We start from the raw sequence: 27,921 nt of genomic DNA on the forward strand, positions 1-27,921 counted from the left end.
ACCCGGGCTGCAGGTGGATGCAGTGATGCCTTCGTCTGCCAGGCCTCTGAGCTTAAATAACATCTGAATCGCACAGAAACAAACCAAAGAGCATTAGAAGGTGTTTCAACGTGAGCCACGCTGCTGCTGCTGGTAAACGGGCTGAACGACACGTGAAACGGACGCCTGCTGTCGTGGATCTGAGGGCCATGAAGGGCTGAGGAACCGTTTCTTATGAAATCATCAGTTATTTCATGAATCAACCTTGTTCTTAGAATCCATCAAGTAATGAAAGTTGAGAAGCAAATGAAAGGAGAAGACAGAACATCTGCAGTGTTTCAGAGACAGAGCCACGCTCTGATGAGAGAAGCTTCGTCTTTAGAAGGAAGAGTTTCTCAGATCCAAACCACAGAACACGAAGCTGAACCGCCAAAGAGCCCCCCCACATACAAACCCAGAGCCGGGAGAAGCTCCGCCCCCAAATCCCAGTAAGAAACAGAAGCATAGAAAGTGCTGACTTGGCATGTGAAGCCGTTTCCTGGTCTTCCTCTCAGAGGGCGGAGCTCTGCTGGTCTGCAGCCAGCAGAGAGGAAGACAGTTGGATAGAAAAGAGTAGAATTGACTCTACTGAGCCTCTAGAGTCGTCTGGACAGAAGCCCTTTCTGATGGCTGAAAGGGCGCACCTGCTGGGGGGCACAGTCCTATCGGTCGCCCTGCTCCACCTGGACCCCCCCCGACTGCCTTTCCTCCAGCTCCTCCCCAGCCCCCCCCTCCTCTGAACTGTCGGGGATGCTCATTGGATGGGTGTGGTCGGGCGTATGTGGCGCCTCCCCGCTGGCGCTGTGGCCGCTGCTCTCCTGGTCGTGCGTCCTCCCCCCGGTCTTCATCGGGGAGTCCGCCCCAGAGCGCCGGAACAGTCTCTGACCTGTGAAGAGTGCGACAGAGTCCCAGCATGCATCAGTATGCTCTCTTCAAAGATGTGTTCTGATTGGATCATTTGGTGTTCGGTGAGGGGGGGGTCCAGCCTACCTGGCAGCCTCTGTGGGAGCAGGCTGGGGGGGTCCTGCAGGGAAGCTCCGCCCCCCTGGGCTTTGGTGGAGTACATGGTCTCCGTGGAATCCAGGGAACCTGGAGACACGAGTAACATCGACTTTCTGTGTTCTGTTTGAGAAACCTTCATTTACGGAACCACCAGGAGTCCGATTGGACCAAAGCTTCGTTAGAGCTTCAGGAGAACATTCTGCCTGTCCTTCACCCGCTCACTGTTAGGCCTTTCCTCCTCCTCTTCCTCCTCCTCTTCTTCCTCCTCTTCCTGCTCCTCTTCCCCTTCCTCTTCCTCCTCTTCCCCTTCCTCCTATTGCCCCTCCTCCTCTTCCTCCTCCTCTTCCCGCTCCTCCTCTTCCTCTTCCCCCTACTCTTCCTCCTTCTCCTCTTCTTCCTGCTCCTCCTCTTCCCCCTCCTCTTCCTCTTCCTCCTCCTCCTCCTCTTCCCCCTACTCTTCTTCCTCCTCCTCCTCCTCTTCCTCTTCCTCCTCCTCCTCTTCCTCCTCCTCTTCCCCTTCCTCTTCCTACTCCTCTTCCTCTTCCTCCTCCTCTTCCCCCTCCTCTTCCTGCTCCTCCTCTTCCCTTTCCTCTTCCTCCTCCTCTTCCCCTTCCTCTTCCTCCTCTTCCCCTACTCTTCCTCCTCCTCTTCCTCCTCTTCCTGCTCCTCCTCTTCCCCTTCCTCTTCCTCCTCTTCCTGCTCCTCCTCTTCCCCTTCCTCTTCCCCTTCCTCTTCCCCCTCCTCTTCCTCCTCTTCCCCCTACTCTTCCTCTTCCTCCTCCTCCTCTTCCCCTTCCTCTTCCTCCTCTTCCCCCTCCTATTCCCCTTCCTCTTCCTCCTCTTCCCCTACTCTTCCTCCTCCTCCTCCTTTTCCTCCTCCTCCTCCTCTTCCTACTCCTCTTCCTGCTCCTCTTCCTCCTACTTTTCCTCCTCCTTCTCCTCCTCTTCCTGCTCCTCCTCTTCCTCCTGTTCCTCCTCCTCTTCCCCCTACTCTTCCTCCTCCTCTTCCTCCTACTTTTCCTCCTCCTCCTCTTCCTCCTACTCTCCCCCCTCCTCCTCCTCCTCCTCTTCCTCCTTCTCTTCCTCCTCCTCTTCCCCCTACTCTTCCTCCTACTCTTCCCCCTCCTCTTCCCCCTCCTCTTCCCCCTACTCTTCCTCCTCCTCTTCCCCCTACTCTTCCTCCTCCTCTTCCTCCTCTTCCCCCTTCTGTTCCTCCTCCTCTTCCTCCTCCTCTTCCCCGTACTCTTCCTCCCCCTCCTTCTCTTCCTTCTCCTCCTCCTCCTCTTCCCCCTCCTCTTCCCCATCCTCTTCCCCCTCCTCCTCTTCCTGCTCCTCCTCTTCCTCCTCCTCGTCCTCCTCCTCTTCTTCCCCATCCTCTTCCTCCTCCTCCTTTTCCTCCTCCTCCTCTTCCTACTCCTCTTCCTGCTCCTCTTCCTCCTACTTTTCCTCCTCCTTCTCCTCCTCTTCCTGCTCCTCCTCTTCCTCCTGTTCCTCCTCCTCTTCCCCCTACTCTTCTTCCACCTCCTCTTCCTCCTACTTTTCCTCCTCCTCCTCTTCCTCCTACTTTTCCTCCTCCTTCTCCTCCACCTCCTACTCTTCCCCCTCCTCCTCTTCCCCATTCTCTTCCTCCTCCTCCTCTTCCCCCTACTCTTCCTCCTCCTCTTCCCCTTCCTGTTCCTCCTCCTCCTTTTCCTCCTTCTCTTCCCCCTCCTCCTCTTCTTCCTCCTCCTTCTCCTCCTCTTCCTGCTCCTCCTCTTCCTCCTGTTTCTCCTCCTCTTCCCCCTACTCTTCTTCCTCCTCCTCTTCCTCCTACTTTTCCTCCTCCTTCTCCTCCTCTTCCTCCTACTCTTCCCCCTCCTCCTCTTCCTCCTCCTCTTCCCCCTTCTCTTCCTCCTCCTCCTCTTCCCCCTACTCTTCCTCCTCCTCTTCCCCTTCCTGTTCCTCCTCCTCCTTTTCCTCCTCCTCTTCCTCCTCCTCTTCCCCCTCCTCCTCTTCCTCCTCCTCCTCCTCTTCCCCCTACTCTTCCTCCTCCTCTTCCCCTTCCTGTTCCTCCTCCTCCTTTTCCTCCTTCTCTTCCCCCTCCTCCTCTTCCTGCTCCTCCTCTTCCTCCTCCTCGTCCTCCTCCTCTTCTTCCCCATCCTCTTCCTCCTCCTCCTTTTCCTCCTCCTCCTCTTCCTACTCCTCTTCCTGCTCCTCTTCCTCCTACTTTTCCTCCTCCTTCTCCTCCTCTTCCTGCTCCTCCTCTTCCTCCTGTTCCTCCTCCTCTTCCCCCTACTCTTCTTCCTCCTCCTCTTCCTCCTACTTTTCCTCCTCCTCCTCCACCTCCTACTCTTCCCCCTCCTCCTCTTCCCCATTCTCTTCCTCCTCCTCCTCTTCCCCCTACTCTTCCTCCTCCTCTTCCCCTTCCTGTTCCTCCTCCTCCTTTTCCTCCTTCTCTTCCCCCTACTCTTCCTCCTCCTCCTCTTCCTCCTCCTCTTCCCCCTCCTCCTCTTCTTCCTCCTCCTCCTCCTCTTCCTCCTCTTCCCCCTACTCTTCCTCCTCCTCTTCCTCCTCTTCCCCCTTCTCTTCCTCCTCCTCCTCTTCCCCCTACTCTTCCTCCTCCTCTTCCCCTTCCTGTTCCTCCTCCTTCTCTTCCCCCTACTCTTCCTCGTCCTCCTCTTCCTCCTCCTCCTCTTCTTCCTCCTCCTCTTCCCCCTACTCTTCCTCCTCCTCCTCCTCTTCCTCCTCCTCTTCCCCCTACTCTTCCTCCTCCTCTTCCTGTTCCTCCTCCTCCTCTTCCTCCTTCTTTTCCCCCTACTCTTCCTCCTACTCTTCCCCCTCCTCTCCCCCCTACTCTTCCTCCTCCTCTTCCCCGTACTCTTCCTCCTCCTCTTCCCTCTACTCTTCCCCCTCCTCTTCCTCCTCCTCTTCCCCGTACTCTTCCTCCCCCTCCTTCTCTTCCTTCTCCTCCTCCTCCTCTTCCTCCTCCTCTTCCCCCTCCTCCTCTTCCCCATCCTCTTCCTCCTCCTCCTCTTCCTCCTCTTCCCCCTCCTCCTCTTCCCCCTCCTCTTCCTCCTCCTCCTCCTCTTCCTCCTCCTCTTCCCCCTACTCTTCCTCCTCCTCTTCCCCTTCCTGTTCCTCCTCCTCCTCTTCCTCCTTCTTTTCCCCCTACTCTTCCTCCTACTCTTCCCCCTCCTCTCCCCCCTACTCTTCCTCCTCCTCTTCCCCGTACTCTTCCTCCTCCTCTTCCTCCTACTCTTCCCTCTACTCTTCCCCCTCCTCTTCCTCCTCCTCTTCCCCGTACTCTTCCTCCCCCTCCTTCTCTTCCTTCTCCTCCTCCTCCTCTTCCTCCTCCTCTTCTTCCTCCTCCTCTTCCCCCTCCTCCTCTTCCCCATCCTCTTCCTCCTCCTCCTCTTCCTCCTCTTCCCCCTCCTCCTCTTCCCCCTCCTCTTCCTGCTCCTCCTCTTCCTCCTCCTCGTCCTCCTCCTCTTCTTCTCCATCCTCTTCCTCCTCCTCTTCCTCCTCCTCCTTTTCCTCCTCCTCCTCTTCCTACTCCTCTTCCTGCTCCTCTTCCTCCTCCTTCTCCTCCTCTTCCTGCTCCTCCTCTTCCTCGTGTTCCTCCTCCTCTTCCTCCTACTTTTCCTCCTCCTTCTCCTACTCTTCCCCCTCCTCCTCTTCCTCCTCTTCCCCCTACTCTTCCTCCTCCTCTTCCCCTTCCTGTTCCTCCTCCTCCTTTTCCTCCTCCTCTTCCCCCTCCTCCTCTTCCCCCTCCTCCTCTTCTTCCTCCTCCTCCTCTTCCTCCTCCTCCTCTTCCCCTTCCTGTTCCTCCTCCTCCTTTTCCTCCTTCTCTTCCCCCTACTCTTCCTCCTCCTCCTCTTCCTCCTCCTCTTCCCCCTCCTCCTCTTCTTCTTCCTCCTCCTCTTCCTCCTCTTCCCCCTACTCTTCCTCCTCCTCCTCCTCTTCCTCCTCATCCTCTTCCTCCTCTTCCCCCTTCTCTTCCTCCTCCTCCTCTTCCCCCTACTCTTCCTCCTCCTCTTCCCCTTCCTGTTCCTCCTCCTCGTCTTCCTCCTTCTCTTCCCCCTACTCTTCCTCGTCCTCTTCTTCCTCCTCCTCTTCCCCCTCCTCCTCTTCTTCCTCCTCCTCTTCCTCCTCTTCCCCCTACTCTTCCTCCTCCTCCTCCTCTTCCTCCTCCTCTTCCCCCTACTCTTCCTCCTCCTCTTCCCCTTCCTGTTCCTCCTCCTCTTCCCCCTCCTCCTCTTCTTCCTCCTCCTCTTCCTCCTCTTCCCCCTACTCTTCCTCCTCCTCCTCCTCTTCCTCCTCCTCTTCCCCCTCCTCCTCTTCTTCCTCCTCCTCTTCCTCCTCTTCCCCCTTCTCTTCCTCCTCCTCCTCTTCCCCCTACTCTTCCTCCTCCTCTTCCCCTTCCTGTTCCTCCTCTTTCTCTTCCTCCTTCCTTTCCCCCTACTCTTCCTCCTCCTCCTCCTCCTCTTCCCCCTCCTCCTCTTCTTCCTCCTCCTCTTCCTCCTCCTCCTCTTCCCCCTACTCTTCTTCCCCATCCTCTTCCTCCTCCTCTTCCTCCTCCTCCTCTTCCTCCCCCCTTCCCCTCCTCCTCCTCTTCCCCCTACTCTTCCTCCTCCTCCTCTTCTTCCTCCTCCTCTTCTTCCTCCTCCTCTTCCTCCTCCTCCTCTTCCTCCTCCTCCTTTTCCTCCTCCTCTTCCCCCTCCTCCTCTTCTTCCTCCTCCTCTTCCTCCTCTTCCCCCTTCTCTTCCTCCTCCTCCTCTTCCCCATCCTCTTCCTCTTCCTCTTCCTCCTCCTCCAGATGGATGCCGAGGCTTTTTGTTCTTTAACACGTGACTCTGGGATGGATCGCTGAACTGTCCAGATCAACGACCACGAATGATGAAGACCAACGATTGTTTATTAAAATGTTCCAAATGAAGAATCTGGATTAAACCACCGGATGTTTTGATCAAGTTGAGCTAAACTTTAAGTTTTCTGTGTTTTCTCTCCTTGTTCCAAATCCTTTGCCAGAGAAAAGGACTTGGAATTGAACGGATCATGACAAACACCGGGACGCCAGCCCCTCCCTGCATGAAGGCTGGACTTGGGGGTTCCAGGGACCGCAGCTCAAGCTCATGAGGGGAGGAGTCAGACGCAGCACGAGTCCAGAAATGGGACGGACTTTAGCCAGTAACAGATTTTCTGCTTGTTTTTGTCTTTTTGTTGTTTCCATGACATCAAAAGACTGAATGCTTGAAATTCCTGAACGTACCTGCTGCCAGGTCAAAGGTCCTCCCCTTCACCGAGCTCTGAACAGGGGACAACCAGTTCAGGACCGAGCCCACCACAGGGATCTGCCTCAGCATCCCCTGAAACACACAGCATGAGTTCTGATCCAGCGGCGCCGCTCCGGCCAGCACCAGATGGACCCACCTCCTCCAGAAGCTTCTCCTCGCTGGCCCGCTGCAGCTCCAGCTCCGCCTCCAGGATGCCCTTCTTCACCACCTCCGTCATGTTCTCCAGCAGCTGCGGGACACCAGAACCAAAGTCACATCTTCAGAAACATCATTGGAGGTCCAAACACTCAGTCCTGGTTCAGACATGGACCCAGACGGTTTAATGAAGGAAAGCCTCAATGAGGCCGTGTTCTGCCGTCTCGTCTGCGGGCCTTAAAAACGATTTCATTCTGTTTTTTAAGCTGAATTCAGACAAACTGCATTTGATCATCTATGGCTTTGCGTCTGTAGTTTTTAAGTTGTTCCTCGGTTCTTCTGGAAAGACAGTTTTTGTCGTCCTAAAGCACTTTGTGCTGAGATGACTTTTGTCATTAAGCCGTAAAAACCACAGTTACCCGCCCACTCTCCTCCACCTCCCGTCCCAGGGCAGCTATGGTCTGCACCAGCTCTGCCACCGCCACATCCTCCGTCACCATGCCGACGAAGACGCCGTTCTTCTCCGCTACAAACTCTGGAGCTGAGAGCAGAAATAAAAGGGAGACGGTTTCTGGCTACGTGTCGTGTGGACACGAATCAAAGAAAAAGCCAACAGCAGAATCTGACTGCAGCACTTCCGGTCAGATTTGAGGAAGAGCAGAAACGCTGACAGCTCCCAAAATGAGATGCACCCACTGTTAGCACAGCTGCAGCAGCTGCTCTGCGGCAGGACAAGGCTGTGACTTCCAGAAACTTCTGTCCAATCAGAAGGTCTGAATACTGTGACCATTTTTGCAGCGTTGTATGGTTTGATTTGGTGGTTTTTGTCCTGTTAAAACGCCGTCTGTCATTACACCATTTTGTGGTTGGAGCCGCTCTGCGGCGGCGGCTCTCCGTCCGTTTGATGAAGGGTTTCAGACCGGAGGACTGACCTGAGGAGAAGACGATGTCACTGTCCAGCTCCTGGAGCTTCTTCAGCAGTTCCTTGTTGATCTTCTCCAGCTGCTGCTGCCGCCTGCTGCCGTCTGCCTCATCAGACTGTGGTTCATACCTGAAGAACAGCAGCAGCACCTTCAGAAAAGTCTGCTCACATGTTCAGAGCTGCACAGCTTTCAAAGAGGTTTCTTTCTAAATTAAAAAAACATATTTAAAAAAGAAAAGACTTGACGAGTCCAAATGTTGAATGTATGAGATTCTATCATTGTGTCATTAAAAAAGTGACGGCATATTCTGAATCTAGACCTGACCAAACATGTTCTTATTCTTTGTTCGATAGAGAGCAGCCAGCTTCTGCATGAAGAGGTTCCAGAAAACCATCTTCAAATATCTCAACCTGCTTCATCAATCATCCAGAGAGAAACTCAAAGGTCTCCATTAAAAAGGCTCCGACAGTCAGAATGTTCCGGCTGGCGTTCCCTGCAGCTCACCGCACAACTCCCAGCCCGGCCCAGTTCATCTCCTCCACGTATGTGAGCGAAGACGCCAGGCGCCGCGTCTCTTCCCAGAAGGCTGCTCTGTAGGTCACGGTGGAGGTCATGGCGGGTACCAGCTCCTGCAGTGTCGCCACCAAACGCTCCACATCCTCCCCCTGTGTGCCGAGTTCTGGAGGGGAAACCACCAGCGTCACATCCAGCAGCTCTTTCTGTGATGACAAACCATGTGAGGCCGGCACCTGCAGCAGTCAGGAGGGGGCTGAAGCGGATGCAGACCCCCTCGCCGTCCAGCTCCACCACATCCACGCCGCTGCCGGGAACCCGCCGAGCCGCCTGCTGTCCGAGCTGCAGGGATCAACAAACGCGTCGGTGCTGCTGGAGCTGCAGCGCTAGAACCGCCACACGGCAGGTTCTGGAGGATCACTGGAAAAGCGCTAAGAAGTGACACCCAGCCAGGACGAGTGTGCTGCTCTCACCCATCGGTTGAAGGAATCCAGCAGGTTCTTCTGGTGGAGATCCACTGAATCCTGTCTGCATTCTTGGACACACAACAGGGACGGAAGTCAAAGGAAAGAAGAGGCTGAGGCGGCCACAGTCATGCCACAGGCTGCTGAATCCACCACAGACTTTAGGGTTTAGGCATGTGAGACCGTCTGACCGGTCAGAAAACGGATCACAGAGTCGAGTCGCTAACAAGACTGCTTCTGTCAACACGTCAACACTTCCAGCTACCGGCATACCAGAACTCTACAGGACCGGCCTCTAAACATGCTGCTGGATGCAAACAAACACTTCAACACTTTGGGCTTTCAGACACGCTTCTTTAAAGCTTAGTGGAGCGTCGGCATGTTCTTCAGTGCTGGTTGTTTCTAATCTCCCCTAGAAGGATCCATGTCTGCCAGCTATGGTGAAATCGGTTTTCATGGTGGTTTTTACTGAAATGCGTCACCGTCGTGTTACTGGTGTGTCACCAGCACACTGCAGCTCACCTTCCCCAGAACTGGTTTCTAGGCAGAACTTGAAGAGAACCACTGGAGAATCCAGTTCATCTTCCACCTGTTGGGAGAACAAAGTTTGTCAGATGAAGATCTGATTTCTGCGTCTCTGCATATAGAAGCGGCTCATGAGACCTACCAGGGTCTTAATGGAGTCCAGAGACTTCAGCCTCTGCAGCAGCTGCTGACTCTGCACACAGAAGAGAAGGTAGTAGGTTTACTAGGCAGTGGCCCCCCTCCTGTGGTTGCCGTATGGAGTGGGCCCCCCCTCTTTCGGTTTTATTTGCACCTTAGACATGTAGGGCCCTTGGTAGGGGGGGTGCTTGGACATCACTGCCAGCAAGCAGCGGATGTCCTCCTGGCACCCTACCCGCCAATTTTAACCGCACCCCCCTTAGTACACACACCCCTCCCCCCTCAATATATACATCCCAACATAAACACACACACATGCACACACACACCCTTTCAAACACACATACACGCACACACATTTTGCAAGGAAGGTGGGACCTGGGTCCGTCTGTCCCCTGCCTCTTCCCTGGTGGGGGGTACGGGCCCCTTTGCAGCGGCGGCCGTGTCCCCGGGGTGCCGGCTTCCTGGGCCCGGCGGTGCTCTCTCCGCGCGGTGGGGGGGTTCACATTACATCTGAGCCGGGGGTGTCTGGTCCCTGGGGGGTGGGTTCTGGTCCTTGCTCCTGAGCGCTGGGCCCCGCCAAATTTCCAACTGTGGCCGAGCCTGGTCGGGCCATATTTACAACACCCCTTGTGGGCCCTCTTTATTCCCCGGGGTTCCCCCCTCCTGGGCGGGGGCGGCGGGCCCCCTGCCTCGCTCCTCCCTGGACCAACCGTGGGCCGGGCGGATGGCTGCCTGGTGTGCGGAGCGGGTCTCCCTTGGGGGGTCCTGGCTCGTACCTGGGGTTGGGGCGGGGGGGTGCCCGGAACTCCTGGGTGGTGGTGGGGTGCTCGTTTGGGGCTGTGGGCGTCCTTCTCCGGTGGGGCCCTGCGTTGGGTTCTCCCGGCGCGGCGGGGGGGCTGCTCTCCTGGTTGGGCTGGGGCGGCGCTCTCTTTCCCTCCGTGCGTCCCTGGCCTCTGGCTCTGGGGGCCTTGCGGCGGCCCTGCTGGCCCTGGCCTGGGTGGCGGGCTTGGTCGCCCGGGCGGCGGTTGTTCCCTGCCGGTTCCCGTGTGGCGTTGGGGGGATTCCGGCTGCCGCTGCTGCTGCGGTGGGGGTCTTGGGGTGGGGATGGCTGGGCACTCTCCCTCCTTCTTTTCACGTTCCACCATCCATTTTAGAAGAACATTAACACTCACCTGAGCACAGGTGTTAGCTCACCATTGCACTAACAGTTTGCGTGTTAGAAAGATTGAAATATTTCACACTAGTTGGTTTTAAGGCATAAGTATGCGTGTGAACACTATCGGTTTTGTGTACATGTCGACAGGTGGACATTTTTGCAGCTAGCAGGTGTGTTTATAACATTTGAGTGTGTGTGTGGACAGGCTCCGCCCTTTTTGTACTACATTTGAACCTTACCATAATGATTAACAACCAGTAAACTTGTTGCTTTATGCTGCTTCATGGTCTTACCCCCCTTCCCCTCCTATTTTCACCCCCTACCCCCCCTCTCTCTAGCGTCCCTCTCTCTTCTTCCCTTCTTTCCTTTTCCGTCCGGTCCAACACCAAAGATTTCCAAACATGATTGAAATTAATAAAGTTTGGCCTCAATTCCAAAAGGGGTTTATTCAGACATACCTTTGGTTTGTCTGAAGATTAATAACCCCTCTTGTTAAAGTAAAATATGTCCAACCCAAGAGGCCCTCAGCTCTCATCTGACTGCCCAGCTGTTGGACAGGACAAGTTAAAAAAAAAAAAAAAAAAAAAAGAAGAGAAGGTAGTCAAAGGGAAGAAGACACGTGTCCCGCCGCCATGGGCTCTTCTTTACATTAACTCACAAACAACAGATGACCAAGACTGAGTTCCACTTCCATGTTACAGATTTGTCATCATCACAGTTAGTTTGTCCATTCCATGTAAATGAGTGAAATACAATGACAAATTCCAATTCTGAAGCTTTTTTACTGGGTCTCACTTAATTCCTGTGTCCAGTGCTGGACTCTTCTTGGCCGCATGGACCAGGAGGAAGGCTCAGGTTAACACATGCGACCAGCATTTAGCCTTGGACACACTTAAATAAGTGCATCTTGGCCAACATGAATTTCCTTCAGTTGCATGTAAATACAGCCTTAAAAATTATCCCTTACATCAATCAACAAAAAGCTGAGCTAAAAACCCCTGAAACGTGATCTGCAGTTAGGATCCAGTTCAAGCGCTTCAGTGTGTCTTGGATCCGGATAACAGACGTGTCCTGCAGAGACACGGATGCTGCAGCATGGAGACACAGACATCTGGAAGGACGTCGTCCTGAAAACACGTCTGAGCTCATTTTTAACGGATAAGTTGTTCAAAAACCAAAACACAAGGAAATAGATGGCATCTAAAAAAGCAGCTAGTCAGACAGCCAGCAGAGGGAGAACGGCTGAACCGAGGATTTGTCATGAAATCATTGGTAAAAGCAGGACTGCTGGCTCCCTCAGATCTGGGACGTGTCCTTCAGGAGGCCCCCTGTCCTCCACCATCTACCTGTTTTCATGGCGCCTGTTAGAGCCCATCTTCAGCAGGAAAGACACTCGTCTTCTACATGTTGGGCTGCTGCTAATCCCAGTTTACCAAAGTGAACCAACAAGAAGCAAAATGCTTTCATTCACTTTAAAAGCCCTGAAGAAAGGTTGTTGGATTCTCCATCCACACACTCCTTCACACCTTTGACCAATGTGCATGCAAAGCGGAACCAAACCTACATCGAGAGGTCGACCGCTCCACCCCTCTGCCAGAGACGGTGGTTTGGAAAAAGTGTTGGCAGAGCTGCAGTGTCTGCTTTGCTACAGCGGGTTTGTGGTGCAGATCTCTAAGCAGAAGCAGCTTCTGGCTGCAGGAATGAGCAGGAACCAAAGGAAAGGCTCGGAATCGAACACGCGTCTCCCTCTGGAACAAGAGCTTCTGCCCTTTGGTTGTAGTTTAGGAGAAAAAGAAACCCTCCCCGTAAATGAGAGGCGGGCTGATGCTCACCAGAGCGGCGGCGTGGCGGATCTTCTGGGTGATCCCGTTGTGTCCCAGGTGCTGCAGTGACAGCCAGAGGGGCAGCGCTCGCAGCTTCTCCACCAGCCGGCTGGAGGTCAGCCCTGCCGCCAGAGCCTACGGGCAAAGCATGGTGATCAGACGAAACCCCCCCATGCAGCCGCCCAGACCGCCCGTCAGCGTGAGGACCGCCCACCATCGCCGGGTCTTCATGTCTGTAGAGGGTGACGGCTGGAACCGCCGGGAGGCCGAGCCACGGACCCGGGGTCAGAGTCAGGCTGTCGCTTCTGCTGGCGGCCTGCAGAGGGAGGGGGCACATTGAACCCTTGTTATGGAATCACACCTCTTCACGTCCGTGTCAAACGTTTTCATGCAGGAATAACATAACATGAACTTCACTGGTTTTTCTCCTCTACAGGAAGACGGAGCGGCTTTTCCACCAACGCCAGCTTTAGCCTCAGTGGCGCTCTGCGGGTCAGACGGGCCCGCAGAGCGCCACTGAGGACGTCTGCAGCCCCATCCACGGGTCACATGGTGCTTCTCAAAGCTTTGTCAACAGCATTTGACCTCTAACAGAAGAGAGACTTTACCGTGACGGTAGAGGCGACCTCCTCCAGAGCCAGAGTGGCCAGGTTGACCCTGAACAGGAATGGAGCAGATTCATGTCACTGCAGCACAACGGAGTCAGAGCCAGAAACGTTAGCAAAGCAGAAAGCCTCGTTTCTGAGCGCCACACCTGCTTTTAGAACATCTGTATTCTAGATTCATCGTGTTATTTCAAGTCCTTTCTGTTTGAACAGTCTGAAAACTGTCATAGTTTTGCTGTTCTGACTTTTTTATGCTCTCTGAAACATCTATTTTCTGTGACGGGGCTGGTTCTGGCCTGGGGGAGTGTCGTTTGTGTCACCCTGCAGATGCTAGACATGTTTTGTATCACAGCTTTCGAACAGAAACGTCTGCAAACAGGATGTACAGTCCTGCCCCCATTAGAGGGTACGTCCAACGTGCTTTTTGGTCACAATCATTTACTGTGAAAACAGTCAGTCCCTATAACAGCTTATAGAATGTGCATCAGTCAATACAAATAAATATATGCAATAAATAAGACTGTTAAAAGCAGAATAACTGATAGTAACCATAGCGAGGAAAACGACCATTTAAGCAGCGCCAGATTTACATTTGTCGTGTTTTTAACCATGTTTACTAACATATTTCTTGGTCCTTTTGGACAGAGACTAAACTTGAGGAGCAGCATCAGACCGTTTTAACCTGTTTGTGTGACCTGGTTTGTTTCCGTGTAGTTTTCATTCATTAAAGCAGAGGATGAAACCAACACTTTTCATGAGAGAGCTTTGTGGGCGTGGCTTTTCAGCCTCGGGTCCTCGACCAGTGCGTTTGTCAAACTGAAGGTCTGTAGGTATAAAGACGGTTTTTGTCTGCTTTAGAATCAAAGAGCCGACCCACCCCTCCACATGAAGCCACAGGCCGCTCTGATCGCACACGTCTTTCAGTCGGCTCAGTTTGTCCGTGTGTCCGGCTGAATACGTTCCTGAAGGAAAGAAGGAGGAAAGCATGACGTGATCCCTCCCACCGCCTTCAGACTTCATCCTGCAGGTGTGTTCATGCTACAGGTGTGTTCATGCTGCAGGTGTGTTCATGCTGCAGGTGTGTTCATGATGCAAGTGTGTTCATGATGCAAGTGTGTCCATGCTGCATGTGTGTTCATGCTGCATCTGTGTTCATGCTGCAGGTGTGTTCATGCTGCATGTGTGTTCATGCTGCATGTGTGTTCATGCTGCATGTGTGTTCATGCTGCAGGTGTGTGCATGCTGCAGGTGTGTGCATGCTGCAGGTGTGTGCATGCTGCAGGTGTGTGCATGCTGCAGGTGTGTTCATGCTGCAGGTGTGTTCATGCTGCAGGTGTGTGCATGCTGCATCTGTGTCCATGCTGCATCTGTGTCCATGCTGCAGGTGTGTTCATGATGCAGGTGTGTCCATGCTGCAGGTGTGTCCATGCTGCAGGTGTGTCCATCCTGCAGGTGTGTCCATGCTGCAGGTGTGTTCATGCTGCAGGTGTGTCCATGCTGCATCTGTGTCCATGCTGCATCTGTGTCCATGCTGCAGGTGTGTCCATGATGCAGGTGTGTCCATGCTGCAGGTGTGTCCATGCTGCAGGTGTGTCCATGCTGCAGGTGTGTTCATGCTGCATCTGTGTTCATGCTGCATCCGTGTTCATGCTGCATCCGTGTTCATGCTGCATCCGTGTTCATGCTGCATCCGTGTTCATGCTGCAGGTGTGTTCATGCTGCAGGTGTGTTCATGCTGCAGGTGTGTCCATGCTGCAGGTGTGTTCATGCTGCAGGTGTGTTCATGCTGCATCTGTGTTCATGCTGCAGGTGTGTTCATGCTGCAGGTGTGTTCATGCTGCAGGTGTGTTCATGCTGCATCTGTGTTCATGCTGCAGGTGTGTCCATGATGCAGGTGTGTTCATGCTGCAGGTGTGTTCATGCTGCATCTGTGTTCATGCTGCAGGTGTGTCCATGCTGCAGGTGTGTTCATGCTGCAGGTGTGTTCATGCTGCATCTGTGTTCATGCTACAGGTGTGTTCATGCTGCAGGTGTGTCCATGCTGCATCTGTGTCCATGCTACAGGTGTGTTCATGCTGCAGGTGTGTCCATGATGCAGGTGTGTCCATGCTGCAGGTGTGTTCATGCTGCAGGTGTGTCCATGATGCAGGTGTGTTCATGCTGCATGTGTGTTCATGATGCAGGTTTGTTGATGCTGCATCTGTGTTCATGCTACAGGTGTGTTCATGCTGCAGGTGTGTTCATGATGCAGGTGTGTTCATGCTGCATGTGTGTTCATGATGCATGTGTGTTCATGATGCAGGTGTGTTCATGATGCAGGTGTGTTAATGCTGCATCTGTGTTCATGCTACAGGTGTGTTCATGCTGCAGGTGTGTTCATGCTACAGGTGTGTTCATGCTACAGGTGTGTTCATGCTGCAGGTGTGTTCATGATGCATGTGTGTTCATGATGCAGGTGTGTTCATGATGCAGGTGTGTTAATGCTGCATCTGTGTTCATGCTACAGGTGTGTTCATGCTACAGGTGTGTTCATGCTGCAGGTGTGTTCATGCTGCATGTGTGTTCATGCTGCATGTGTGTTCATGATGCATGTGTGTTCATGATGCAGGTGTGTTCATGATGCAGGTGTGTTAATGCTGCATCTGTGTTCATGCTACAGGTGTGTTCATGCTGCAGGTGTGTTCATGATGCAGGTGTGTCCATGCTGCAGGTGTGTTCATGCTGCAGGTGTGTTCATGCTGCAGGCGTGTCCATGATGCAGGCGTGTCCATGCTGCAGGTGTGTTCATGATGCAGGTGTGTCCATGATGCAGGTGTGTCCATGCTGCAGGTGTGTTCATGCTGCAGGTGTGTCCATGATGCAGGTGTGTCCATGCTGCAGGTGTGTCCATGCTGCAGGTGTGTTCATGCTGCATCTGTGTTCATGCTGCATCTGTGTTCATGCTACAGGTGTGTTCATGCTGCAGGTGTGTTCATGATGCAGGTGTGTCCATGCTGCAGGTGTGTTCATGATGCAGGTGTGTTCATGATGCAGGTGTGTTCATGATGCAGGTGTGTTCATGCTGCAGGTGTGTCCATGCTGCATCTGTGTTCATGCTGCATCTGTGTTCATGCTGCATCTGTGTTCATGCTGCATCTGTGTTCATGCTACAGGTGTGTTCATGCTGCAGGTGTGTTCATGATGCAGGTGTGTCCATGCTGCAGGTGTGTTCATGATGCAGGTGTGTTCATGATGCAGGTGTGTCCTTGATGCAGGTGTGTTCATGCTGCATCTGTGTTCATGCTGCAGGTGTGTTCATCATGCAGGTGTGTTAATGCTGCAGGTGTGTTCATGATGCAGGTGTGCTCATGCTGCAGGTGTGTTCATGATGCAGGTGTGCTCATCATGCAGGTGTGTTAATGCTGCAGGTGTGTTCATGATGCAGGTGTGTTCATGATGCAGGTGTGTTCATGATGCAGGTGTGTTCATGATGCAGGTGTGTCCATGCTGCAGGTGTGTTCATGATGCAGGTGTGTTCATGATGCAGGTGTGTTCATGATGCAGGTGTGTTCATGCTGCAGGTGTGTCCATGATGCAGGTGTGTCCATGCTGCAGGTGTGTTCATGCTGCATCTGTGTTCATGCTGCATCTGTGTTCATGCTACAGGTGTGTTCATGCTGCAGGTGTGTTCATGATGCAGGTGTGTCCATGCTGCAGGTGTGTTCATGATGCAGGTGTGTTCATGATGCAGGTGTGTCCTTGATGCAGGTGTGTTCATGCTGCATCTGTGTTCATGCTGCAGGTGTGTTCATCATGCAGGTGTGTTAATGCTGCATGTGTGTTCATGATGCAGGTGTGCTCATGCTGCAGGTGTGTTCATGATGCAGGTGTGCTCATCATGCAGGTGTGTTAATGCTGCAGGTGTGTTCATTATGCAGGTGTGTTCATGATGCAGGTGTGTTCATCATGCAGGTGTGTTCATGCTGCAGGTGGGACTCACCTGCGTTGGCAATCAGCAGCAGAGGACGCTTTCCTGCATCTGTGTCTTCTTTCAGGAGTTTTTCCAGCAAGGCCACATCCTACAGGGACACACCAGCGTCTGAGGGTTTCCACCAGACTTCTGAACTTGTCATAGTAGCGTTTTCCTACCATTTGGTGCTGTGATCCAAAGACGGTGTTACAGGGAACCGTGCACAGACTGGAGAGCGGCAGGCCGAGCTGAAAACACATCCATGAAGTTGACTTTCTGAGTGGTCTGAGAGCAAAAACATGAAGTCTAGACGGAGGCGGGAAGAGCTAATGGCATCATTTCATGGGAAAAGCATATACATTTTTAACTCTAGAAAGTTTTTTCTTTCCAAACTAAACTGTAGTTTTAGCGTCACGTTGTTCACCTTTTGGCACAGCCAATCAGCTTTCACTGGTGTGGCACAGAGTTTTATGCCTGATGCCCTTCCTGACATGACCCCGGCACAGGGGGACAACATTCTAGTGGCTGCATAGTTAGGCAGCAGCGCGAAGGGTCTTCCCCGAGGACCCCGACCATCCAGCTGCTACATCTCTGATGTCACGTTTCTGAGTTTATTATAACGGAGCGATGGCTTCTGAAGAAGACGGATGAGGACTCCAGATGGTGACTCAGCTTCAAAAAACATGCCATCTTCATGACGGAGAATCTTCATCCACATACATTTCTGTGTTCCTCTAAAAATACCAGACTGTTTTTGTTAAAGCCCATGAGTGGCTGGGATAGGCTCCAGCAGCCCTGTGACCCTGACGGGACATAACGGACTAGAATAGGAATGAATGAATAGATTCTAGAATAGAATGAAACATTTCTGGTCACAATAAGGTTTTCCTGGGGTTTATACTTCAGAGTAAAAACAGTCAAATTTGACAGAATGAGAGCATAATGCACTCAGCTAGAAGTCCTGATGTTTAATGCAGCATGTACTCAAACGTGGAGAGCTCTAAACTCTGGGGGCCGATCACATCATCTACGTCTGCAATTCATCCTGAAGTTCTTCTCTGGTCAAAGCATTCCTGAACAGCTGAAGGTTAATGCTGCTTTTATTCTGAAAGTCTTGAAATGAGGTTTAGAGGAAGTAGCCTGTCAGCCGGAAGTTTCCTTGCTTAGCATTAGTGGCCGGTTTGGAGACGGCTTCAGGAGGACAGAGGTAGAGCGTCCGTCAGCCTGGTGGGAACTGGACTGAACTATTAGGACAGCTGGCTTCATACTCTGAGCTCCTTTGGAGGACTCATGGATGCTTCCTGTGGTGCTGTGGGGTCTGTGTGTCTGCACCTGACTGCACAAGTGTTGTCCCAGTTCCGGCCTGCCGGCGGCGCTCTGATAGATGACAGGCTGGTGGGCGCTCAGGGCGCCGTATCCTTCAGCGCCATATTCTTTGTACTGGGCATGAAGGACCAGGCGGCACACCTTCACTATTCCGTCCCTGTCGTCCTCGTGGAAGTAGGCGGAACCGTTTTCATACCTGTGTGGAGACAGAGGCCTGAGACGGATCGTTCTCGAAGCCGTCCGTAACCCCGAGGCGGCCGGCGGTACCTGAAGAGCCTGCACAGCCACAGCGTGCTGTCCGACAGGACGCGAGTGCTCAGCTTCCGGAGTCGCTCCCGCTGCAGCACCGAGAAGTACGCCGCCAGGCTGTGGCCCAGCAGCGTCACCTGGTCCTGGACCCCCACCCCCAGCCGCCTCCTGGAGGCAGACATGGCCGTTTAGCGGCGGAGAACCGCAGGTAGCAAGCAGACCACATGAAACCCGAGCAAAGCGGGCAAAAGACACAAAAGGTGAAGAAAAGCAGAGCGGCCTGCAGAGAGACGAAAGGTTTCAGAGAGTCTGGAAAAAGGAGGAGGAGTCATGTTGGCGCCCTGCTGGCGCCCTGCTGGCAGCTGTGCTTAGAAACAAACATTTGCAGCAAAAGACAGGAGAAAACTCGGTCCCAGCAGCTGCAGACTTCCTGTTTTCATGCCGTTTGGGAATTCAACACAACTTTTAAAAACATCTGGTGTTATGATTGACATGTTGGTTTAGAATGACATTCATGCAGCTGTCAGTCATACGTACGCTGGCCTGGGCTCCTCCTCCTCCTCCTCCTCCTCCTCTTCCTCGTGGAGGAGGTGTTGGACCACCTGAAGGAGGCTGCTGACATCCAGTCCACTGCACACAGACACACAAACAGACTCACTGCCATGTCTGAGCAGATTCCCTCCTGTTCTGTTCTACGACAGTCATGATCTCCTTCATTCACTTTGGTTTTAAATCACATGATTATTTATTTGCTTTTCAAGCCAATCAGAGGTTTTTGTTTCAATCCTCTTTATTTTAACCTTAGTGTTCCATTCTCAGAGTTTATTTTATTACTACATAGTTTCTGCTTTTAGTATTTTAGTAGTATTTTTAGTATTAGTATCTGAGCAGCAGCAATGGAGGGAGTTCCAGAGACGAGGAGCAACGGCGTGAAAGGAAGACCTTAAGCATCGGGCCGAAGAGGATGGGGTTAAAGGTCGATATGCTTGACCATGCCAGGCTCTGAAAACTAAAATAGAATTTTAGAATCAATTCCAAACTTGACTGGAAACCGATGTAAAGCAGACGGCAGAGCAGCGATGTGTTTACCGCTTCCTGCTAAAGCCTCGCTGCAGAGCTTTGCACGAGCTGAGGACGGGTTAGGGGGCGTTTCTTTTTAAGTGCCACAACGGGGACTCCACTGTCCTCCTGGGGGGCTCTAATGCCCACGGGGCGACGACAGCGGCGCCTGGAGGGGCGTGACCACTAGGAACGGCCTCCCTGATCTGAACCCATGTGGTGTTTTCTGAACAAAGGTTCAAACCCACGGCCGTCCACCAATGGTTTGGTTTGTGTCTCCCTGTCAAACTCCTGTTCAGAGGCGTAAAAACAGACGTGAAGTGTCCTGAACAAAAACCAGCAGATCTTTACAGACAACAGAAGCACCTTTTCTGGATCAGAGCCCCCATTTCAGTAGCAAAACTAAAAGACTGCAGGCAAGGATCATCACACAGACGTTACCAAAAAGCAGTCCTTGGTTCATCGTTGGCCGTCTAACATTATTTGGGGGGATTCTGCAGTAACAGCACAGCGTTCTGCGTCTGAACTGGTCAGTCCATCCCCTCCATGCCGTGTCTCCTGTCCAGAATGTTTCCAGAGTTACATGATCAGATCTGTGTTTTATTCAAACATCCTGGACTCCTTTCTCTATGAAGGTTAGAACTTTGAGAATTGAAACCAGAGAAAAATGTGAAAATGTTGGTGTCTGACTGAGAAAAGAGGACAAAGTGTGTAGTGAGGAGTTTTCCTGCCTGAGAACATGACGACTTTGCAGATTTCACCTTCACAGCTCTGCTCTAGAATGTAACTGTACGTCAGGACAGAAACCACGACAGGAATCTGATCGGGAAGCACGTATTCCTGGATTTTGAGACTTTTAGCCGTAATGATGTTCATGCCAGCGGGTCAGTACAGATTAACAATCCAGTTTTTCTGCGGCCGACAGGAAGTGTGTGCGTCTGAGCGTCTTACTCTCCCTGCAGAGGTCCTGGGATGCCGTTTCTCCAGAGAGGACACCGATCCGCTGCTCCCCCCGGCTCTCTGCTCACACAAACAAACAAATGGGTCAGTTGGTGAGGCCAGGTCTCAGGCCCGGGGGGGGGGTAATGAGTGCAATTAACAACACCCAGAGAGGGTCCTTGGGAATGAGAGCAAAGCAGAAACGATCATGTGGCATGCAGCAACTCCAGCCTCCTGACAGAGCAGATCCATGCAAAGACTGGGGAGTTCCTGGATCCCACCCTCCCTAACTAACCGCTCAGTGTTCCAACCTGAAACCACTGCCTTCCCAACTGGAACATGAACACAAATGCCCCCCCCAAAGCCAGGTCAGAGGGGCTGCTATGCCAGTCAAATAAATGTGTCCTGAAAAGATGCTGGAAGGAATTCCTCTGAATTAAGTCTGAGTGTCTGCATCAGTTTTCCTCTCACCTCTGTCCGTCTCTCAGCGTCTTCATGGCGTCACTCAGACTTTTTTCCACCTCTGCCAGAGCGCCGTCAGACGACATGGAGAAGTCGTTTGCTGCAGAGCAGACGGAGCAACAAATAAACACAACTAAAGTACACAAGTCTGAGGAATTTCACATTGGTCAACGTTTCCTGACTGTGGCATTGATTTTGGTTTTATTTCTAGGCTAAATCTAGAAAGTAAAAGATGAAGTGAACAGCAGTGAACAGCAGTGAACAGCGGAGAACAGCAGAGAACAGCGGTGAACAGCGGAGAACAGCGGAGAACAGCAGTGAACAGCGGACAACAGCGGAGAACAGCGGTGAACAGCGGAGAACAGCGGAAAACAGCGGTTAACAGCGGAGAACAGCGGTGAACAGCGGAGAACAGCGGTGAACAGCAGAGAACAGCGGTGAACAGCGGTGAACAGCGGTGAACAGCGGTGAACAGCGGAGAACAGCGGTGAACAGCGGTGAACAGCGGTGAACAGCAGAGAACAGCGGAGAACAGCAGAGAACAGCGGTGAACAGCGGTGAACAGCGGAGAACAGCGGTGAACAGCGGAGAACAGCAGTGAACAGCAGAGAACAGCAGTGAACAGCAGAGAACAGCGGTGAACATCGGTGAACAGCGGTGAACAGCAGAGAACAGCGGTGAACAGCGGTGAACAGCGGTGAACAGCGGTGAACAGCGGTGAACAGCAGAGAACAGCAGAGAACAGCGGAGAACAGCGGAGAACAGCAGAGAACAGCAGAGAACAGCGGAGAACAGCGGAGAACAGCGGAGAACAGCGGAGAACAGCAGAGAACAGCAGAGAACAGCGGTGAACAGCGGAGAACAGCGGAGAACAGCAGAGAACAGCGGAGAACAGCGGAGAACAGCAGAGAACAGCGGTGAACAGCGGAGAACAGCGGTGAACAGCGGTGAACAGCGGTGAACAGCGGTGAACAGCGGTGAACAGCGGAGAACAGCGGTGAACAGCGGTGAACAGCAGAGAACAGCGGAGAACAGCAGAGAACAGCGGTGAACAGCGGTGAACAGCGGAGAACAGCGGTGAACAGCGGAGAACAGCAGTGAACAGCAGAGAACAGCAGTGAACAGCAGAGAACAGCGGTGAACATCGGTGAACAGCGGTGAACAGCAGAGAACAGCGGTGAACAGCGGTGAACAGCAGAGAACAGCAGAGAACAGCGGAGAACAGCGGAGAACAGCAGAGAACAGCAGAGAACAGCGGAGAACAGCGGAGAACAGCAGAGAACAGCGGAGAACAGCAGAGAACAGCAGAGAACAGCGGTGAACAGCGGAGAACAGCGGAGAACAGCAGAGAACAGCGGAGAACAGCGGAGAACAGCAGAGAACAGCGGAGAACAGCAGTGAACAGCGGACAACAGCAGTGAACAGCAGAGAACAGCAGAGAACAGCAGTGAACAGCAGAGAACAGCAGAGAACAGCGGTGAACAGCGGAGAACAGCAGTGAACAGCGGACAACAGCAGTGAACAGCAGAGAACAGCAGAGAACAGCAGTGAACAGCAGAGAACAGCGGTGAACAGCGGAGAACAGCAGTGAACAGCGGAGAACAGCGGTGAACAGCGGTGAACAGCGGTGAACAGCGGTGAACAGCGGAGAACAGCGGAGAACAGCGGAGAACAGCGGTGAACAGCAGAGAACAGCGGAGAACAGCAGAGAACAGCAGAGAACAGCGGTGAACAGCGGAGAACAGCGGAGAACAGCGGTGAACAGCGGAGAACAGCGGTGAACAGCGGTGAACAGCGGTGAACAGCGGAGAACAGCGGAGAACAGCGGTGAACAGCGGAGAACAGCGGAAAACAGCGGTTAACAGCGGAGAACAGCGGTGAACAGCGGAGAACAGCGGTGAACAGCAGAGAACAGCGGTGAACAGCGGTGAACAGCGGTGAACAGCGGTGAACAGCGGAGAACAGCGGTGAACAGCGGAGAACAGCGGAGAACAGCGGAAAACAGCGGTTAACAGCGGAGAACAGCGGTGAACAGCGGAGAACAGCGGTGAACAGCAGAGAACAGCGGTGAACAGTGGTGAACAGCGGTGAACAGCGGTGAACAGCGGTGAACAGCGGAGAACAGCGGTGAACAGCGGTGAACAGCGGTGAACAGCAGAGAACAGCGGAGAACAGCGGAGAACAGCAGAGAACAGCGGTGAACAGCGGTGAACAGCGGAGAACAGCGGTGAACAGCGGAGAACAGCAGTGAACAGCAGAGAACAGCAGTGAACAGCAGAGAACAGCGGTGAACATCGGTGAACATCGGTGAACAGCAGAGAACAGCGGTGAACAGCGGTGAACAGCAGAGAACAGCAGAGAACAGCGGAGAACAGCGGAGAACAGCAGAGAACAGCAGAGAACAGCAGAGAACAGCGGAGAACAGCGGAGAACAGCAGAGAACAGCGGAGAACAGCAGAGAACAGCGGTGAACAGCGGTGAACAGCGGAGAACAGCGGAGAACAGCAGAGAACAGCGGAGAACAGCGGAGAACAGCAGAGAACAGCGGTGAACAGCGGAGAACAGCAGTGAACAGCGGACAACAGCAGTGAACAGCAGAGAACAGCAGAGAACAGCAGTGAACAGCAGAGAACAGCAGAGAACAGCGGTGAACAGCGGAGAACAGCAGTGAACAGCGGACAACAGCAGTGAACAGCAGAGAACAGCAGTGAACAGCAGAGAACAGCGGTGAACAGCGGAGAACAGCAGTGAACAGCGGTGAACAGCGGTGAACAGCGGTGAACAGCGGAGAACAGCGGAGAACAGCGGAGAACAGCGGTGAACAGCAGAGAACAGCGGAGAACAGCAGAGAACAGCAGAGAACAGCGGTGAACAGCGGAGAACAGCGGAGAACAGCGGTGAACAGCGGAGAACAGCGGTGAACAGCGGTGAACAGCGGTGAACAGCGGAGAACAGCGGTGAACAGCGGAGAACAGCGGAGAACAGCAGTGAACAGCGGACAACAGCAGTGAACAGCAGAGAACAGCAGAGAACAGCAGAGAACAGCAGAGAACAGCAGAGAACAGCAGTGAACAGCGGAGAACAGCGGTGAACAGCGGAGAACAGCAGTGAACAGCGGACAACAGCAGTGAACAGCAGAGAACAGCGGTGAACAGCAGAGAACAGCGGTAAACAGCGGAGAACAGCAGTGAACAGCAGTGAACAGCGGAGAACAGCGGTGAACAGCGGTGAACAGCGGAGAACAGCGGAGAAGAGCGGAGAACAGCGGTGAACAGCGGTGAACAGCGGTGAACAGCGGAGAAGAGCGGAGAACAGCGGAGAACAGCGGTGAACAGCGGTGAACAGCGGTGAACAGCGGTGAACAGCGGAGAACAGCGGTGAACAGCGGTGAACAGCGGAGAACAGCGGTGAACAGCAGAGAACAGCAGAGAACAGCGGTGAACAGCGGTGAACAGCGGAGAACAGCAGAGAACAGCAGAGAACAGCAGTGAACAGCGGAGAACAGCGGTGAACAGCGGAGAACAGCGGTGAACAGCGGACAACAGCAGTGAACAGCAGAGAACAGCAGTGAACAGCAGAGAACAGCGGTAAACAGCGGAGAACAGCAGTGAACAGCAGTGAACAGCGGAGAACAGCGGTGAACAGCGGTGAACAGCGGTGAACAGCGGAGAACAGCGGTGAACAGCGGTGAACAGCGGTGAACAGCGGTGAACAGCGGTGAACAGCGGAGAAGAGCGGAGAACAGCGGTGAACAGCGGTGAACAGCGGTGAACAGCGGTGAACAGCGGTGAACAGCAGAGAACAGCAGTGAACAGCGGAGAAGAGCGGAGAACAGCGGAGAACAGCGGTGAACAGCAGAGAACAGCAGAGAACAGCGGTGAACAGCGGTGAACAGCGGAGAACAGCAGAGAACAGCAGAGAACAGCAGTGAACAGCGGACAACAGCGGTGAACAGCGGAGAACAGCAGTGAACAGCGGACAACAGCAGTGAACAGCAGAGAACAGCAGTGAACAGCAGAGAACAGCGGTAAACAGCGGTAAACAGCGGAGAACAGCAGTGAACAGCGGAGAACAGCGGTGAACAGCGGTGAACAGCGGTGAACAGCGGTGAACAGCGGTGAACAGCGGTGAACAGCAGTGAACAGCGGAGAACAGCGGTGAACAGCGGTGAACAGCGGTGAACAGCGGTGAACAGCGGTGAACAGCGGAGAACAGCGGAGAACAGCGGTGAACAGCGGTGAACAGCGGTGAACAGCGGTGAACAGCGGAGAAGAGCGGAGAACAGCGGAGAACATCGGTGAACAGCAGAGAACAGCAGTGAACAGCAGTGAACAGCGGAGAACAGCGGTGAACAGCGGTGAACAGCGGTGAACAGCGGAGAACAGCGGTGAACAGCAGAGAACAGCAGAGAACAGCGGTGAACAGCGGTGAACAGCGGAGAACCGCGGAGAACAGCGGTGAACAGCAGAGAACAGCGGAGAACAGCAGAGAACAGCAGAGAACAGCAGAGAACAGCGGAGAACAGCGGAGAACAGCAGAGAACAGCGGAGAACAGCGGTGAACAGCGGAGAACCGCGGAGAACCGCGGTGAACAGCGGTGAGCAGCGGTGAACAGGGGAGAACAACGGAGAACAACGGAGAACAACGGAGAACAGCAGACAACAGCAGAGAACAGCAGAGAACAGCAGAGAACAGCAGAGAACAGTGGTGAACAGCGGTGAACAGGGGAGAACAACGGAGAACAGCGGTGAACAGCGGTGAACAGCGGAGAACCGCGGAGAACAGCGGTGAACAGCAGAGAACAGCGGAGAACAGCAGAGAACAGCAGAGAACAGCAGAGAACAGCGGAGAACAGCGGAGAACAGCAGAGAACAGCGGAGAACAGCGGTGAACAGCGGAGAACCGCGGAGAACCGCGGTGAACAGCGGTGAGCAGCGGTGAACAGGGGAGAACAACGGAGAACAACGGAGAACAACGGAGAACAGCAGACAACAGCAGAGAACAGCAGAGAACAGCAGAGAACAGCAGAGAACAGCAGAGAACAGTGGTGAACAGCGGTGAACAGGGGAGAACAACGGAGAACAACGGAGAACAGCAGACAACAGCAGAGAACAGCAGAGAACAGTGGTGAACAGCAGAGAACAGTGGTGAACAGCGGAGAACAGCGGAGAACAGCGGTGAACAGGGGAGAACAACGGAGAACAGCAGACAACAGCAGAGAACAGCGGAGAACAGCAGAGAACAGTGGTGAACAGCGGTGAACAGCGGAGAACAGCGGAGAACAGCAGAGAACAGTGGTGAACAGTGGTGAACAGCGGTGAACAGCGGTGAACAGCGGAGAACAGCGGAGAACAGCGGAGAACAGCGGTGAACAGCGGAGAACAGCGGAGAACCACAATTACCTCACGTCTGCACACGGATGTCTTTTCAGTTCCTTGTACCTCCCAGTCTTTAGTCGCTCCAATTGTGTTGCAGTTTTCTATTGTATTGACGATGAATGATTCATCTGTAGGTATACAGTCATGCAGAAAGATTATTATGGGATGCTGACACTACAGTGAATATACAAATGTCTTTGCTTTTGAAAGTCACTAAACAGCGACTGACCCAGCTTTAGCGAAATGAGCGCAGCGACCATAAGTGGCGGTTTGACAGAGGCATCATGGGTAAAGTGGACTTTCAGATACTGATAGGTCTGTTGGTTTTGGACAAAATCTCCCCAAACCCAAAGTGTATCAGTGACTGTTAAAGCTCTGAGAGTTGATGTGATAAGAACTGAATCCTCGTGTCTGAGACGTGGACTACACTAGAAGGGTTCTTCAACTAGGAACCGGTTTAGGAGTGATCTAAAGATTAGAACTGATCCATGTGTAGCAGTCAAAGGGATCCGGACCGGTCCAACACCTCCTCCCAGTGGCCCAACACTTAGAGCTCTCTGAAGCTTCAGGGCAGAAGTCTGGGTCCTCTGGTTGTGGATGGGATCAGCTGATCACCAACGTCATTTAGACCCAGGAACCCAGAGAGGTCCAGCAGCTGACCCCGTCCCAGAGGTCAAAGGTTCCCAGAGGTCAAAGTTTCCTCTGAAGTTCGGAGGTAGGGACACACACGTGGTCCCGGCCGTCTGCATCGGAACATCTTCGTTTTTCCGCCATGAAACTCAGAAGTTGGACTTTTCTGCATCAGTCTCTGCGTTCGCGCTGCGGGACCATTGCGGGTCTTTCTTCTTCTCCCTCTCGCGCCCCAAAACATCAAACATTGATTCCGATGAGGTTTGGAGCGCCAGTAAACACTGACGTCATCGTTCGACCACAGTGGGATCTGGACAGAGTGACGTTCAAAGACCACCAGCAGCTCTGGATCTAGAACTGATCGAAACTTCCGTTTCCATAGCAACGCCTCTCCGCTCATTCGGGACTTGTCGGACATCGTGCAGCAGATTGAAAACCTGTCTGAGAACTCGCAGAAACTACCGCGCGGACGGTCCTGAGAATCAGCAGCGTAACCGGAGCAGGTGCGTGCGCGCGCGGCCGCTGTCAGAACTCCTTTTCCTCACCTGCTTTCACCGCGGACATGCGCACAAGTGTCTTGCCCCTCGGGTTCGGACTCTCGGAGTGTTATCAGTCATCCAGGCAGGTTCCGAAACCACAAAACTCACCGAACGCTTCACTTCCTCAACCATAGTGACGTCAGGGCCACGCTGGCAACGCGGATGTCACGCGCTGCCACCTGATTGGCCAGCCAGGTGGCGGGTCATGACGACACCCACGGGTTTCCTTTTAAAACCCGGACACGGAAGTAAAAGTATTTTCTTATCTGTTGATGAGTTTTTTCAGTTCTGAATCGGTGGAACTTCAGTTTTTTTCATGCAGACATTTTCTGGTGGACTTTAGAAATCAGATTCATCCTAAACTTCACATTCCTGTTTTTTGTGCTTCAGACATAAAAAACATGAATATATAATATATATTTTTTCAGATACTTTATTTATCCCTCAATGGGGACATTCTTCTCTCCATTTGACCCATCCCCTGGGGGAGCGGTGAGCTGCAGCTGAACTGCGCTCGGGAGGCAGTAGCGTTAAGGGTCTTGCCTAAGGACCCTCACTGAGTGATGTTAACTGCTCGCCATATGGTAATTGCCCCCAGTACCTTTGTTTCTTCCCCTCCGGGAATCGAACCCTGGATTCCGGCATGGTAGCCTCTCACCTTACCAACCGAGATTCATTCTCAATTATTATTTTACATCACATTCATTGTTGATAATGGAGATGTAAAATGTATAATAGGTCATTAAAAACTGAACAACTCAGTTATTGTTTAGTTTCTTTCTATCTTTTAGTTTTGGTCATCAGGAAATGACT

At 53.1% G+C, this 27,921-nt stretch overlaps 1 protein-coding gene across 1 annotated transcript; it reads right to left on the bottom strand.

The window, feature by feature from the left end:
* Positions 1 to 492: 492 nt before the first annotated feature.
* pdxdc1 (pyridoxal dependent decarboxylase domain containing 1) lies at positions 493 to 27,480 on the bottom strand. The gene is made up of 24 exons (XM_023957895.1): positions 27,115 to 27,480; positions 25,964 to 26,067; positions 20,571 to 20,661; positions 20,112 to 20,180; positions 18,639 to 18,731; positions 18,120 to 18,269; positions 17,859 to 18,048; positions 16,706 to 16,774; positions 16,557 to 16,635; positions 13,455 to 13,539; positions 12,581 to 12,629; positions 12,187 to 12,288; positions 11,982 to 12,107; positions 8,995 to 9,045; positions 8,850 to 8,916; positions 8,337 to 8,398; positions 8,100 to 8,205; positions 7,855 to 8,029; positions 7,360 to 7,478; positions 6,847 to 6,968; positions 6,429 to 6,521; positions 6,268 to 6,364; positions 1,009 to 1,107; positions 493 to 904 (listed from the first exon to the last, which is right to left on the bottom strand). Exons 3-24 carry the CDS (start codon positions 20,645 to 20,647, stop codon positions 681 to 683), a joined length of 2,304 nt encoding a protein of 767 aa, XP_023813663.1. The 5' UTR covers positions 20,648 to 20,661; positions 25,964 to 26,067; positions 27,115 to 27,480; the 3' UTR covers positions 493 to 680.
* Positions 27,481 to 27,921: the final 441 nt, after the last annotated feature.

Source organism: Oryzias latipes, chromosome 8 (assembly GCF_002234675.1).
Source record: "Oryzias latipes chromosome 8, ASM223467v1".
Lineage (NCBI taxonomy): Eukaryota > Metazoa > Chordata > Actinopteri > Beloniformes > Adrianichthyidae > Oryzias > Oryzias latipes.

Bases quoted from the DNA above. Each gene is read 5' to 3' on its own strand.
- pdxdc1 (XM_023957895.1), bottom strand. From the start codon at position 20,647: ATGTCGTCTGACGGCGCTCTGGCAGAGGTGGAAAAAAGTCTGAGTGAC. The intron at 1,108-6,267 runs GTACGTTCAGGA...TCGTGTCTCCAG, and splicing joins GACCTTTGACCTGGCAGCAG to GTTCCCTGGATTCCACGGAG. The intron at 905-1,008 runs GTAGGCTGGACC...CACTCTTCACAG, and splicing joins GCTCCCACAGAGGCTGCCAG to GTCAGAGACTGTTCCGGCGC.